Genomic DNA, 16,178 nt, shown 5'->3' on the forward strand with positions numbered 1-16,178 from the left:
AATCGCAAGTTACAATAATCGAAATAATATAAAAAACGTAGATGTGGTATGATTGCCAATGCAACAACTATCCACCAGAAACCAAATGACGAATATGTATGCAACTATAGGTCGCTGTACGGCCTTCATCAATGAGAAAAACCCATACCGCATAGCAAGCTATAAAAGGCCCCGCCATAACAAAATGTAAAACAATTCAAACGAGAAAATCAACAGCCTGATTTATGTTCAAAACAGCAAACGAAAAACAAATATGATATATTGTACGAAACGACATCTATTGAATTACAGGCCCCTGATTTGGGACAGTCAAATACAGAATGAGGTGGGGTAAACATGTTTGCGGACGTCCGACCCTCCTTTTATCCCGCAGTGGAGTAACAGAACACCATAAGAACAAACTATAAAAATCAGTTGAAAATGGTTTTTCCGTTTGAATGGTTTTACACTAGTAATTTTTTTGGGCCCTTTATAGCTTGCTGTTCAGTGTGAGCCAAGGCTCCGTGTTGAAGACCGTACTTTGACCTATAAAGGTTTACTTTTACAAATTGTAACTTGGATGGAGACTTGTCTCATTGGCACTCATAAGACATCTTCCTATATCTATTATAACTCAACAGACCGATAAAAGACAAAACAAACAACGAACAAAAACACTAAAGACACAAAGTACATTGTACAGATGTGGGAGTACTCTAAGTTAGTGGATAGAATAGAGAATAGAAACGGAGAATGTGTCAGAGAGACAACAAGCCGACCAAAGTGCGGAAAACAGTCCAAGTCCACCAATAGGTCTTCAACGCAACAAGAAAATCCCGCTCCCGAAGACAGGCTTCAGCTGGCTTCTTAAATATAATGTGTACTAGTTCAGTTAAATGGACGCCACACTAAACTCCGAAACATACAAATGAACCAAAGTTTTAAAAGCACACAAGGCTAACAAAAGTTAGTCAAAAGCTAGTTCAAAGCCAATTACAACAAAAATCATCATTTTGTTTATAATAATTATCTATCAGTTAATGGCTTTCTCACATGGTATTAGTTTCTGTGTAAAATCAAAGTAAAACGATCCGTTTTTTTTTGCAGCTTTTACATGTAATAAAGCGCCTCATGTATCAAAGTTTTATACATTCTAGTTTTCAAAAAGTTTTGGTTGGTTGTACCTAATGAAGGTAAGTCCAGAAAAGCTCTCTAATTTATAAAGATTGCAGCACAGATGGGAATAAATGTATACAATATCGAAGTAAAATTTGTATTCATGCAAAAATCGCATAGTGTGTCCACAATAAAAGTTGGAGAAACAACGTACCATGCAGTAAACGTTTATGTTTGTCGATCAGGTTTTCAAATGTTCTGTTTCTTTTTATATCTCAATCGTGCTCACAAATTGTTTTATCTATATTTGGTTCTATCTCGAGTGTACTTGTTGAGTGTTATTCCAGAATTTTGATTCTTGCCGCTGAAATCGATATCAAACTTTTACATACCATAATATAAAAAATGTTATCTGGTGTCCTTTAATTAAAGAAAAGTTCCATGCTCGGATATCATACGATTTGTTATGATATATATGTGAGCATCGAAGTATAAAGATGAAATTGTGTACTGCATTTCAGCAGTGGATACTTTATTAAAAAGTTTTAGTATACTCAAGATATAAGAAGGGAGATAATTCAAACAATAAAGATAGTAATCTATAGTCAGCTGATAGTATGAGTGACAAACTGACAACCAAGACCTTCCTTTACGTGGAAGAATTACATTTCGATGGTAGCGTATTTCATTTCAAGAAGAATAGTTTTAAATTGTCTTCCAGTTGCAACTCCAAATGGAATTTATTCAAATGTACCCACAATGATTAATATGTTTTGTTAGAAACTGTAGATGAACATTGAATTCCATGAATGTCGTATAGCCGGAAACAGTTAAGACTGTTGTCATGTTATCAGAGATTTTTTTAAATTACGGTCGAGAAAGATGCATGAAAGACTTTCTATCTTTAGTAGCTTGATAATTGTTATGCCTTTTTTTTTTTAAAAGATGTACGTGAGATCACGAGACCTGAAAACAAATATACAAGAGAAAGACAATAAAGAAATCGACAATGTACATGGGCTGAGATGCATAAAATTACTTAAATTAAGATTTGTTCCGAACGGACGGATTTGTCTACATGTCCCACGATAAATTAGTACTACGATTGGATATCTTAACTTAAGTAGTTTTATGCATATCAGGCCAGCACTTTATTTTAAATTTGAACTAACAAGTCATAATAAAATTATATTTAATTACCTGTACACAATACCTTTTGTTTAAAAGTACATCTATTTTTGCTGAGAGTATGTACACCTGGTAGAAGTACATTTTTCAATTTGACATTTATGTAGCATTTTCCTTCAATTAAACATTTTGTGTATTTGCACTTGATCAAGGAGAAAATGAATTGAAAAAGAATGAATTAAGAAACAATTAAACATTTTTTTTTTAAATTAAGGAATTACTGTCTCAATGATGAAAATTAATTATAAGGAATATGAAAAGTGCCATCCAAATACAATTTTAAAACATAAAGGAGAATAGCGCATTCCCTCTGGAAACCTGTTAGAAAACAAACACAGCACACAATTACCATTACAAACAATCATGACAGTATAAATAAATTCAAATTAGGTACACAAATATCTATGTAAAAATAAGAAGCAATGATTTATGACGTGGGATTGAAAGAAATTCAATCCTCCGCATGTTGTATAGTCCATCGGCCCAAGTAGGGTTTAGACATAATAACATAAATGAAATACACAAAGACAACGCAAAAATAAGAAATTGAACTTTAATGTTTGAGATAAAAGTTGTATTTTTTTTTATCATGACAGTCCCTGGCTTAACAGAGATATTATCATGAGTTGGTCCTATTTTCTTGATCATTTTACCCCAACTGAGCGTTTATTTTGCATTTTACATAATACGTGCTATATTTTCTTGAATGGAGTTTATAGCGGTGGGTGTTCCACATTAACCTCAATATGAGGATATGGGTCCTATTGGTAAGATATCCATTACAACAATTATTTCGATTTAGATTTAAAAAAAAAGCCCCAAAAAATCATAATTTTCAAGTTATAGACGATAAAAATTCATTACGCGTTTTTCTCTCGCAAAACGTATATTCAGGAACTGCAGAACCCCCCCCCCCCCCCCCCCCACCCCCCCCCCCCCCCCCCCCCCCGAAGCACCTATACCACCCATTTTTTTTGGTTTGATAGACATAATTGTTCAATTTTTAGTTTGAGCATAGAGTTTTGTGAACTACTGTTTTTCTTTTTGTCTTTTTTCTTCTTATCATGGAATCGATTATATATCTTCCACTAACGTTTTTTTTTTGTTATTATCTTTGTAATTTCTTCTCCTTGTTTTGTGTTTTTTCATCTACTTCTCTTTTATGAAGTATTACAAATAAATTATAATATAAATAATAAATAATAAATCTTTGTATTCATTATCTGCATGAGGCAAATGAAAAGTAGTGCTTAAATTATTACATTCGCTCTTAAGGTGGTACCCAACACCTTGACTAATATTAATTTGGCTCGTTTAATTTTCATAAAATTTTGACAAAATGTTTACTTTGACCCTTTGACAAAAATATAAAAATTTCAAAAAATTTCCACCAACCACTTTATCAGAAAAATTTCATTGGTTATATAGCAGTTTGACAAACACTAATTTTGATCATTGAGAATCTTGATATTTCCTTAACAATACAACATGATTAAAACGTTTAGCTGATTTTTACAGAGTTATCTCCCTGTAGTGTTAGGTACCACCTTAAGTAAAAGAAAATAAGGCTTTATAAATTTCGTGCGTCCAAAGCGCTTTTCTGGATTTATCTTCATCAGGAACGCCAGAACCTTTTACATTTGAAAGCCAGGAAGGCATATGACTTAAAGTATTGCTTTGCTTACTAAGACGGTTTAACTTTGATAAAACTGTTGTATCATAACAAATAGAACTTATTTTTGATTTATTTCTAAACTATACTCCTTTGTATAAACATGTTTTATTTCAAAATATTCTTTCGTTAATATTTAAAAGAAAAAGAAAAACATTTTCTTGTGTAAAATCGAACATGTCGAATGCTAAATAAGAATTTTAAAGAAATAACTCAGTTAACTAAATAAGTAAAACAAAATAAATGATTTTTTGATCAATACAAAAAAGGAAAGAAATCAGTATTATTTACGTATATAACAACCATTGTTTTAAAAATTACGATGCAAAAAGTAATTACAATAGAAACAAATATGTACAAAACACAATGTTTAGCCTATCAAATAACTGTATGACAAATAATATATTGACATTTGTTATTGTAATCGTTTTGTGCCACTGTACCAGTCACAAGGAGTTATAATTCGATGGCGCAGCTGGACAACGTAAGTCTGTAACAATTTATTAACTCTTATTCATGGCTGTGAATCAGAAAGATGAAAACTTAATTTTTTTTTCATTTTTTAATTTATTCTTTAAACAAAAGTACATGTACATTCTCAAGTACGTGTTTGCTTTGTGTGTAACTCATGATCATTAGACCCTGATAATTCATTTCCGCTGAAGCGTCGGAAAGGAGGAAAGAAAAAGTGCCGAATTGATATATCCTTAATCACGAATCATCATTTTGGAGAATTATGATTCAACGGAGTAAGGTTGAGATTTAAAAAAAAAAACTTGTTAAATCCAAACACATGTTTTTGTGTCTGTCCGAAGTCCTATAATCCTCGTCCTTTTTGCTTTCATTGTTAAATTCTTCAATTTCAAGCATTCATTGCTATTTTGTCTTGAAGTCAAATGAAGTGACAGTCATTTCGTGTCAAAACTATACCTTATCCTGACTTGAGCTGAAAAAAATCATCACACCTTTAATTGCATATATTAGAGCGTTTCCAGAAGTTAGGTATAGTACACACAAATGTACTTCTGATCTGAACAACAGGGCAAATGTGCCTTATTATTTTAATTTTACATATTTTTTGTATTGTTCATGAGAAACTTTCATCAAGAGTTCTACAACCGGATCTCAAGTTCTTAAGCTTTCATTTCATACTATAATCACCCAAATGTTTTACTTATTGACAAAGTTACAGCTATGCATAGGAACTATTTGGTTTAAATCTTGTATGTTCTTTCAGACTGGGTCCGAATTAGTGGTTCTATATCTCAGTTAAAATGCAGACTGATGATCACGTAGCTCTTAGAGTTTCTACGTATTTATACATCCCTGGCATTCAAATGTTAAGCTTTAAGCGTTCCTGATGATAACATTTTTATAAAGTGTTATTTTCATTGAATGTATTCGCTACTTTCTCAGACTCGAGGCGATTTAGATCGACACATTGCATATTTACTGGTCTATCGTTGAAGACCGTATGTTGATTTACGGATGTCTCTGGTTTTTATGTCGTTGAATTGATGTTTCGTTGACGTATACACGATTGGTTGTAGAAAGCATCCTATTTTAGTAAGATATATCCCTCATTATATTGTACGACCGACTTAATGAATATATTATGAGTGACTATCCTAGCATGTGTCTTAGACTGTAAGTTAAAGCTATCATTAGGTAGTTCTAAACATGATAGTCTAAATTTTTGTGCCTGTCCCAAGTCAGGAACCTCTGGCCTTTGTTAGTCTTGTATGTTTTTTTTAATTTTGGTTCATTTATATGTTTCGGAGTTTAGTGTGACGTCCATTTTCGCTGAACATTTACTTTATATATTTACTTTAAAAATATTTTATTTTAAAAACATCATGTACATGACATATACATATAAATGCAGTAATATATACAGAAAATACAAAGGGATTCGGAAACAAGGTTTCCCTTATATTAATCCGTCTCCCTGTCAAAAGAAAAAGGGAAATATCTGCTAATAAATAGTTGATATTTTCTCTTCAGATCTACTTTATATATTTCCGACTATGCACTTAATTGTTTTTATCCTGCAAACAGTTGTCTCTGAGCTTCATAGAAATCGACATTAGTTCAAACGCGGACCGCGAAGAGGACACCCAAATAAATTGTTACGCCAAAAGAAATATTCAGATAACCGCTTACTCAACGTGGAAGCGGGGGTACCAATTTGTGTTCCTCGTATTTGTACAATAGTTGGCTGATTGCAGGATAAAAGTGATTTTTCGTGAATATATATTGATTAACCATTGCAGTTTTATGCAATCATTGAAAGTTATAGATGCTCTAATAGACTTGCAGCGTAATTAATTTTTCGCGGTATATCTACTAGAATGTCCAGCTCATACTTTAACTGTCATTCACAATTCCGAATTCAATGTTTCATTCAATCTATCTCATATCAAACATTACAAACATATATCGTAGATATCCTCTACAGAATTATAAGAGACTATGCCAGTATATCGTTGCAGTAGATTCTGAATGAGGTTAAAATAATAGAGAATAATAGTCCAAAATTTTTTTTTACACTTCATTTGAACTTTGGTGGATAGTTTTCTAATTGGCAATCATGCCACATCTCCTTATTTTTATAATAATTGGATGCTTTCGTATAAAGAAAAAGAATAAGGAGCAAAGAAAAAAAAGAATGAAAAGAGAAAAATAGCATAAAACATTAAAGAATGTAGAAATGAAGATCTCCATCCGGACCCTCAAATCTGATTCGTATATTAATCAAGAGGGAAAATGGATTTATTATTTCGATCAGTATACATATACATGTACACAGATAATTCTTAGTTTCTTACGCCATATGGAACATTATCTATTTTCTTTCTGAAGTTCTGTAATCAATAATCATAGTTTTCATGTAATCAAAATTGAAATTAGTTAAAGTCTAGGGGTAACTGTAAGCAGTTAATGCTTTTCTGATATTTCTTGATCGTTTTTAATAAGAGGCGAAAAATATCAAATGGAGAATCCCAACTCTATAGCCGGATACGAACAGACAAACAAAATCGTGGCAAAAAACGAAGAAAAAACAACCAATATATATATATATAATCTACATAATATTACCTAAAATACCAAATATTAAATTTCGCAAACCCCATTGTAAACTAGGGTTGATCTTAGGGGCTCTGGAGGGGTAAGCAGATCCTACCCCACATATACATCATCACCCGTTTTGTTGCTCATGGAATTTACAAATCTATATGAACATATTACACATTTTCTATTAAAAAATACATAATTATTAAATATTTGCCTGTTGCCTATTAAAACTATATTTCATATAGTCCTATAACATGAATACGACATCGTATTTTTTTGCATTTTGTAACGTTTTTAACGTTGGAAAGCAAACTTGGGCACCACATCGATAGTAAAAGCAGCAAATACCAAAAGTAGTAAAAAGAAAATATCAGAAAACACACAGAAATTGAAAATATTGTCCTCGCCGTCATTTGTTATAGGATTGTTATTGCATGTACTTACTGTAAGATGTGTCTGGAACAGTCAGTCAAGTGGAAAATATTTCCTCTCAAATGATTTCCTTTTATTTTTGCTATAAGTATACAAACCATTTAAAATACCATCTCTAAATTCTCTCAACCATTGGAAATCTATATCATCATAAATATTTGGAGAAATGATATAAAATTAGAGATTTGTTGTATGCTTATCAATGAGGCAACTACCCATCAGGTACCAAAGGATGTGGATATAACAAAGAGCAAAACTCATAATGAATAAGAGTCAGCCGTAAAAGACCCCGACATGACAATGTAAAAAAAAATTAAACGAGAAAACTGACGACCTAATTTATGCCAAACAATAAACGAAAAACGAATGCGTGTATAACATACAGAGACCAACGACAACCTGTCTTGCAATTCGAAAAAGCACGTACAGGCACATACAGAATGTGGCGTGGTTACACAGCACTGAACCCTCCCCTTAATCTGAGACAGTGGTTTAACTGTAAAACATAAGAACAAACTTAAAAAATCAGTTGGAAATTGCTTGACTCATCAGATTGGCACGAAACAAAAAAATAACAAAACAAACAAAACAAAAAACAAAAACAACCCAACTAACAAAAAAACAAAAATATTTAGTTATGTTTTATGCTATTAAAAATACCCAAAAATTAATGTTAGTACAAATAAAAACAATATTCAAAGATCTTACTACAATGTAAACTTGATAACTCTATTCAAAGGATCAATGCGTTTACATGGATCATATCAAAAACATTTTAAGTATATGTACACTTGAATTACCTCCCTTTGAATACAGTCACCACATCTTACTTCTACCAGGTAGACACAACCAATTTACTTTGTGTCTGTACGAAAACCAATGAAAGAAATAGTTTACCTTATAATAACATCGTGTTTATATTATAAGGTATTTTTTTCTAGATAGAAACTTTAAACTAAAAAGTGTCCCATGAAATGATACGATTAATTCATTGATCATCGATTTGTCAACGAACGTCCAGTGACAAATATGTCATGTACATATAGAACTATTACGAATAAATAATAAATTCAGTAGATGGGCTCAGCAAAAAGGACGTCCGGTATGAAGGACGGGAACTTTGAATTGCAAATAGAAAAAAGGGTATGTTGGATAGGGAGATAAATTTTGTCTGACAGGATATAATAAACCAAATAAATATTTACAAAATAACGAATGTGTAAAACCATTCAAACAGGAAAACCAACGGTCTAATCTATATAAAAAAGAGAAACGAGAAACACTTATGAACCACATCAACAAACGACAACCACTGAACATCAGGTTTCAAACTTAGGACAGGTGCAAACAAAAACAGCGGGTTTAAACGTTTTAATGGGCGCCAACCTTCACCCTACCTGAAACAAAACCAAAACGGATCTAAACTAAAGCCCCAATCGGACAATGAATCAGAGCTATGCAATAGGGAGATACATCCCATAATTTAAAAGGATTTCGAAACCTTATAACAGCAAATTTAAATAGACATCTTCTTCTTCTTTAAGTTTCTAGCGATCCTTCAATTATTGAAGATTATTCGCCGGGCGTCGACTATAAAATTTTATAATTTACATTGTAGCAAGAAAAATAAAAATAAAAAGAAACAAAATCAAAAAATCAAAATAATGTATGTACATTTGAAAAATTTCATTCAGATAAAACTATATACATTTGATAACAAAATAGTTAGGGATAGAAAAGGGGGATGAGAGCAGATTCTGAGATCATACTCTTGAATCCCTGTATTGTACTGCATGATACTATTTGTTGTGGCAGATGATTCCAATTTATAACTGTTCGTGGATAAAATGAATATTTATAACTGTCTTTATATGTTTGTATTTGCCTAAATGAGTGTGGATTGCTATGTCTAGTTCTATTGTCTAGTGGGATCAAAAGGTTATATGTAGGGACTGCAACAATTTCGTGTATAATTTTGTAGAAGAAGACAAGTCTGTATCGTAAACGCCTAATTTCAAGTGGGTACCAATTTAAGTCTGTCATCATTTCAGTAACTGAGCTGGTGTTATGGAAGCGGTTGCATGAGAAGCGCGCTGCTCTTCTCTGAACTTTTTCAATTTGTGAAATTTGCTGTTTTTGATGTGGATTCCAAATAGTTGAGCAGTAATCTAGTTTTGGTCGGACAAGAGCTTTAAATGCATGTGCTTTAACTTTAGGTGAGGCTATTTTTAGGTTTCTACGAATAAATCCAAGAGACTGATTTGCTTTTGATGTCATGTTATCGATATGTTTGTCCCATTTTAAATTTGATTGAAGAGTTAGGCCTAAATATTTTGTAGAGTCAACTTTTTCTAGAGAGTGATTGTGTAATTTATAAGTGAAGTCTAAAGATTTGCGTTTTTGAGTTACACTGATAATGTTGCACTTATCAGGGTGAAAATGCATTAGCCAGTCCTGCTCCCATCTGCCGGCCGCTTCCAAGTCAGACTGTAATTTATATGTGTCATCTGGTTTTTTAATTTCCCTATAAATAATACTGTCATCTGCGAACAATCTTAATGTACTATGTTCAATATATTCTGCCAAATCATTTATAAATATTAAGAATAAAATTGGACCAAGCACTGTGCCTTGAGGTACCCCAGATGTTACAGGAATTTTATTTGATGTTTCACCTTCAAGGACTACTGTTTGTGTTCTGTTTGTTAAAAAATCTTGAATCCAATGTAATGCATTTTATACATGAGATGGTGGTGTGAAACTTTATTAAATGCTTTTGCAAAATCCATTATTATGATGTCTGTTTGAATGTTTTTATTATTTGAATTTGCAAGATCTTGAATAAATGATATTAGCTGAGTTTCACAGGAGCGAGATGATCGAAAACCATGTTGTAAGTCATATAGTATTTTATTTTTATTTATTTTTTTTATTTTTTTTTTGAAAAACTGTAAACCTTCTTATTTTCGCGGATACTTTATTTCGCGTTAGCCCTTTCTAGTCCACTTCGCAGCGATTCAATTTCGCGATATTCAAATTCACTTGATGTAATAAAATAGGGAAATATCCAAGTTTTACATACTCGCGACGAGTTATATTCACGTTATTTTTCTACTCGCGAAAGTTCGCGAAAATAAATCATTCAATCTTTTTGGGGAGAAAAGATGGCTGCCGATGTGAATGGCTGTGTTGTTTCGGTAGGCGACTTCAATCCAAATTTGTGCGATATAAGTCAAAATTCTATTGGTGAAAGTGGATTTGACGGGATTGACGTTGTAAATCAAAGCAGTAATGAGACTTTCAGGGAGTATTCCCCCCCGAAATAGCCAAATGGTTCGAACTCTTACCGAAATGAGTACCCCATGTCGGTCGAGTGTAAACAATACCGGAGATGATTACATTGAGTCCCAAATTCTCAATTAAATGATGTTGTCCCTAACCAAGAATTTATAGCAAGATTAGATGACAATCTATTCAACCTCCCAAGAGATCTGTATATTCCAAAACTTATAGAAATGACTAACGACATCTACTAGCAGAGCAAAATCTGTACAGGGGTGCCCAGCAGGGAAACTATATACACGTAAAAGTACAAGTAAGAGCTCGTCAACACTTAAGTATGCAAAATATTGTTATATTCTGTACATGTTTATCAACGGTGACAGTTCTGGGATCGAAGAAGTATTCAGAAAAGACGATAGCAAATCACTCAGCGATCAAAGTACGCTACCGAACTGTAATGTTATCGAACTAAGAGCCACACTACAATCGGCTTTTAGAACGTATTTCAGAATTAGAGCGATCAGAAACGGAAAACCAAAAAACAATCAAACACATAAAAAGCGAAAACAATAAGTTAAAAACTGATCTCGAAAATGTGAATGACATATTAAGTTGACACTGTTTGGCGAACGAGCGAAAATTTATACAATATGACGCTAACCACAAACTATTTAATCAACAATTCAAAGCAATTGGAGAATTTAATGTTGATTCTTATACAACCAGCGTTAAAAAAATAGGAGCTGAGATAGAAAGGTTCAATAAATTACAAGCTTCTCTGCAAAAACAAGTGAACGAATTGAAATTATCAACCCAAAAATCATACGCCGAAAAAGTATCAACTGAAACACCGTCTCGTGCCTCAAATCAATCGCATCTAAATCAGGTGAACTCTATTCCGAATAGAAGTAATCAGCAGACAAAAATAAACATTCCAGTGTGCTCACCCGTAACGGACTTACATAGCGAAGTAAATAAATCAGCTAACGGTAACATTTCACCACTATCAACTCCGAAGTCGTCTACGACCACAAATTCGGGCCCGCATAAAGTTAACGGTTTGCGTGAAATTGATAAACAATTGAACATGACTTATAAAATACCGGTACGATTGGATGGAGTATACCTCCCCCGCAGATTCAGACGAAAACTTCTTTACTGGTGTTAAAAGAAAGAGAATGGCGAGATATTATCTCTCGGGCATTAATCCTTAATCCACCAGATCAGGGATTCTAGCTTATCTTGAGAAAGTAAACGTACATGTGACATACTTAAGATTGTTTAACCCAAAACATAGTGCATAGCGAGTATCAGCAAAACTTAATGTTGTTGAAAATTGCGCAGACTCTATTGAATCTCATTTTTGGCCGGATGGAGTACAATGTAGAAAATGGTTAAGTAATTATGAGTGGAACCACCGTTTTTCAATCGAAACTGAAAACGAACAGCACCATGAATAAACTCTATTTCAAAATGTGGAATACAAAACTAAACTATTGTAAAGTGCATATTTTTCTTTTGTTTTTGATTATGTCTAGTCTCAAATTATTAGCTTGGAATGTTAAAGGCATAATGTCCTCCACTGTTTGTTTAAGTAGTCTTTTGAAAAATACAGATTGTGATATTTGTGTAATTTCTGAACACAAACTCAAAAAAAGCTCTCTACATTACCTTTCAACTATTGAACAGGGCTATATTTGTATAGGTAAAGCTGAAGACTTAGAAATAGTTATCACTCTTATCATGGGAAAGGCGGTGTTGCTATATTGTACAAAAATACACTACGATTCTCTGTTAGTGAGATACATGATATTAACTATGAAAAATTGTAGGTTTACAGATCAAAAGCATCTCAAATGGGTCAATTTTTATTTTTGGAGCATACTTACCTTCTGATGGTAGTATAGATAATTATAGAAATGAATTGAACATGTTAGATACTTTAGTTTCTTATTATTGTAATTATGGCAGTGTCATTGTAGCAGGCGACCTTAATGCTAGTTGTCGTACAAAAGACAGATTGCATTCAAACCAATATAAATCTGATGAGTTGCAAAAAAAAAAGACATGATATGTTATTTTCAGGTGGTAAAATTAAGCATACAGGGCCTGATTACACGTTTATAACTAAGAAAACTATGATCGATTACTTTCTTGTCAATAAGAGTGTACTCAGGCAACAGAGGTCTTGTGAAATTCTTGACGAGGGTTCGATTAGCAGTACTTCTGATCATTTACCGATAATAGTGGAACTTTTGATAGATAACAATCATCAGAGAATAATGAACTCGCATAGCAAATTTCCATCTTGGCATAAAATTAATGACAAACACATTAGAAATTATCAGGAATCTATAGACGTACCACTGGAACTGTTAACCGACCGAATTTTTTCAGACAATGTAGAAGTAGATACTGTTAACACGGAAATTGAGAGCATTTTACATGCGGCGGCAGATTCCGTTATTCCTACGTTCGGATTTAACCCATACACAAAACCATACTGGACATCCGATGTTAAGAAAGCTCATCAGAACGAACGGTCAATGCGTAAACGATGGCTTGCAGATGGACGGCCCAGAGGAATGAGTCATGAATCGTATAAACATTACAAAAAAGCCAAATATGAATTTCGGAATGTGCAACACGCAGCCAAAAATGTTACGATGATATAAACGAAGCAGCAGAGTGCGATATCCGTTTATTCTGGAAACTAATAAAAAGATATAAACCATCAACATCAAGAATTTATCCAGAAATTATTCATAATGGTGATACATGTAATAACCCAGAAAGCATTGCTAATGCCTTTATGGACCATTTTTCAAACCTTTGCACAACGGACAATACTGACACTTTTGATACGTCCAAGAAACTATTTATTGACACTGCATATTCGGAGATTTTAAAAACCTGTTGTAACTCCAATGAGAACCTACCTGGTGGAGTCATCAACGAATGTGAAGTGCGCGATATCGTCAAATCCTTGATACGTAAAAAAGCCAGCGGACACGATCAAATTCAAAATGAACATTTAATATACGGCGGAGAAGTTGTTATCCGTTGCCTTACTTCATTTTTTAACCTCATAGTGAAGAAAGGTCGTGTGCCTGACGACTGGAAGTTCGGTTTACTAGTACCACTCTATAAAGGAAACAATAAACCTAAAACATCTCCTGACAGCTACCGTCCGATTACACTTTTGCCGTGTGCTTCAAAAATCTTTGAGCATGTTATAAAAAACCGTTTGCTAATCGTATTGGATAATATAAACTTCCCGAACTGCCAACAACAAGGATTTCAGAAGAACCTCGGTTGCTTAACAACTTCCTTTAATCTACACGAGACAATTTTCTATAATCTTGAATTTTGTAGTAAGATTTTTGTAGCTTTTCTAAATAGTAGGAAGGCATTCGACACGGTTTGGAGACTAGGTCTCATGTACTAATTGTATCAACTAGGTGTGAACAGTAAATTATGGGTAATAGTCAATGACTTTCATACAAACACAAAAAGTGCTATAGTTGTTAACCAGCATCAGTCAAATTTTTTTCCAGTGTTGGAAGGTGTAAGACAAGGCAGTGTGCAGTCTGGTTTATTGTATTTAATTTTTATTAATGATTTAATATGTGAAATTGAAAAATGCAATCAAAACACAGGTATATACAGTATCAATTGCTGTGCACCTGCTCTTGCTGATGACATATCTTGTATTGCCACATCCCCACTGTCTCTTCAACGCATGCTTGATGTGTGTTTCGAGTACTCTAGAAATTTGCGGTTCTGTTTTAACGCACATTAATTAAGTATTATACAATTCTCCGTAAATACAAGAGAAAGCAATGTTAACTTCAGCTGGTGTATTGGAAATAAGAATATTCCATTATCTGACAACTATACACGTTTAGGTATAGAACTTAGTTCTCGATTCAAAACTAAGAACAGAACTATAAAGGCTTGTAGAAAAGGTAAAAACGCATACTTTGCATTGAAGGGAGTAATGTCAAGAGCAACTAATCCGTCTGTATTAGTTAAATTATACAAAACTGTAGTCTTACCGAGCGTCCTTTATGGCTGCGAAACATGGAGTAACCTCAAATCCTGTGATATAACGACGCTAAATTGTTTTCAACACTTCATTGTCAAACACATTTTAGCATTAAAAACTTCTACCAGATCTGATATGTGCGAGAGCATTATTGGGATTCATCCGATTATGAGTTTTATTCACAAAAGAAAACTGTTCTTTTTTCAAAAACTGTGTATGTTGGATAACAATTATCTTTCAAAAAGAATATTTTTGGTTCGACTATTTTCATTCCTCATAGACCCTCACCGCCGTCACTATGGATACATTCCTGATGTTATTGACATTTTAAAAACATATGGACTTATTCAATATCTTCCCGAATATATTGATACTGGGAGTTTTCCATCAAAAAGTCAATGGAAATCGATTGTTCACAAAACAGTTAACGAACAGCAGTCAGTCAACTGGTTAAACCGTATTGCGTTAGATGACAATTTTATACGTTTTAAAAATATTCACAAGACAGTTTCTATGACCAACTTCTGGAAAAAAGCACAATCGTTTGCAGAAATACGAAATTCCTATTTTATTACAAAACTGTTAACTGATATACCAAATTCATCAGGAAATAAGTGCGTCGCATGCAAAAACTACCTTGATGATGTCTATGTACATGCATGTTGTTCCTGCATTTGTACTACAGAGCTGCGTGAATTGTAGGGGAATATGATTATTGAGAATTTTTCACTACAACTGTATTGCGAACTAAGTGAATATGATGATGAGGATGTTTATCAAATTTTACTAGGACGAATTCCGTTAAATGTCATTGCCGAACATTCGGAGTTTGAGAAACTTTGCCATGCCCATGTTGTTCAATGCGTAGCAACATATGGACGTTGTGTCGTCAGGTTAGGCAATACATGATATGTCATCATTCAAGATTGCATAAGAACTTTATGCCGAATGACTAAAGTATATATTTGTCTGTATATGTTAAAAAAAAAACTTTGTTGTTCTGTTCCTATTTCGTTTATTCTTTTTGTTGTGTGATATTTAGTTAATTTTGTGTATTCATTATATCTCAATTATGAGGAAATAAAGACATGAATGAATGAATGAGTAGGTTCGATAAGGCCAAAAAATGGCCCCCTTTTTTGGCTGAAATTTCAATTTAGGATTTATTGACCAATATCACAATGAATCATAGCTAATACAGTGATTAGATAGAAAATAAGCCTTTTTGTTGAAAATTTACGTTCATGCGACTCTTTTCACAAAAAATCTTACGATTAAAATTAATCGTAACTTATACTTAAATGTGTATGACTTGCGAGAATTTTTACTCTTAAGATTTTTTTGTGAAAAGAGCCGCTGTGTTTTATTCATGACGTCACAAATAGT

General features: G+C 33.1%; 1 protein-coding gene across 1 annotated transcript in view; it reads left to right on the forward strand.

Annotated features, from left to right (window-relative positions):
* The first annotated feature begins 1,166 nt into the window (after positions 1–1,166).
* LOC127723918 (zinc metalloproteinase dpy-31-like) overlaps positions 1,167–16,178 on the forward strand; it is a 67,111-nt gene continuing 52,099 nt past the window's right edge. The window contains exon 1 of the mRNA XM_052230636.1: positions 1,167–1,172. Coding sequence (XP_052086596.1) covers positions 1,167–1,172 — 6 coding nt within the window. The remainder of the gene's footprint in view (positions 1,173–16,178) is intronic.

The sequence above is a fragment of the Mytilus californianus genome, unplaced genomic scaffold (genome assembly GCF_021869535.1).
Source record: "Mytilus californianus isolate M0D057914Y unplaced genomic scaffold, xbMytCali1.0.p SCAF_13, whole genome shotgun sequence".
Classification (NCBI taxonomy): domain Eukaryota; kingdom Metazoa; phylum Mollusca; class Bivalvia; order Mytilida; family Mytilidae; genus Mytilus; species Mytilus californianus.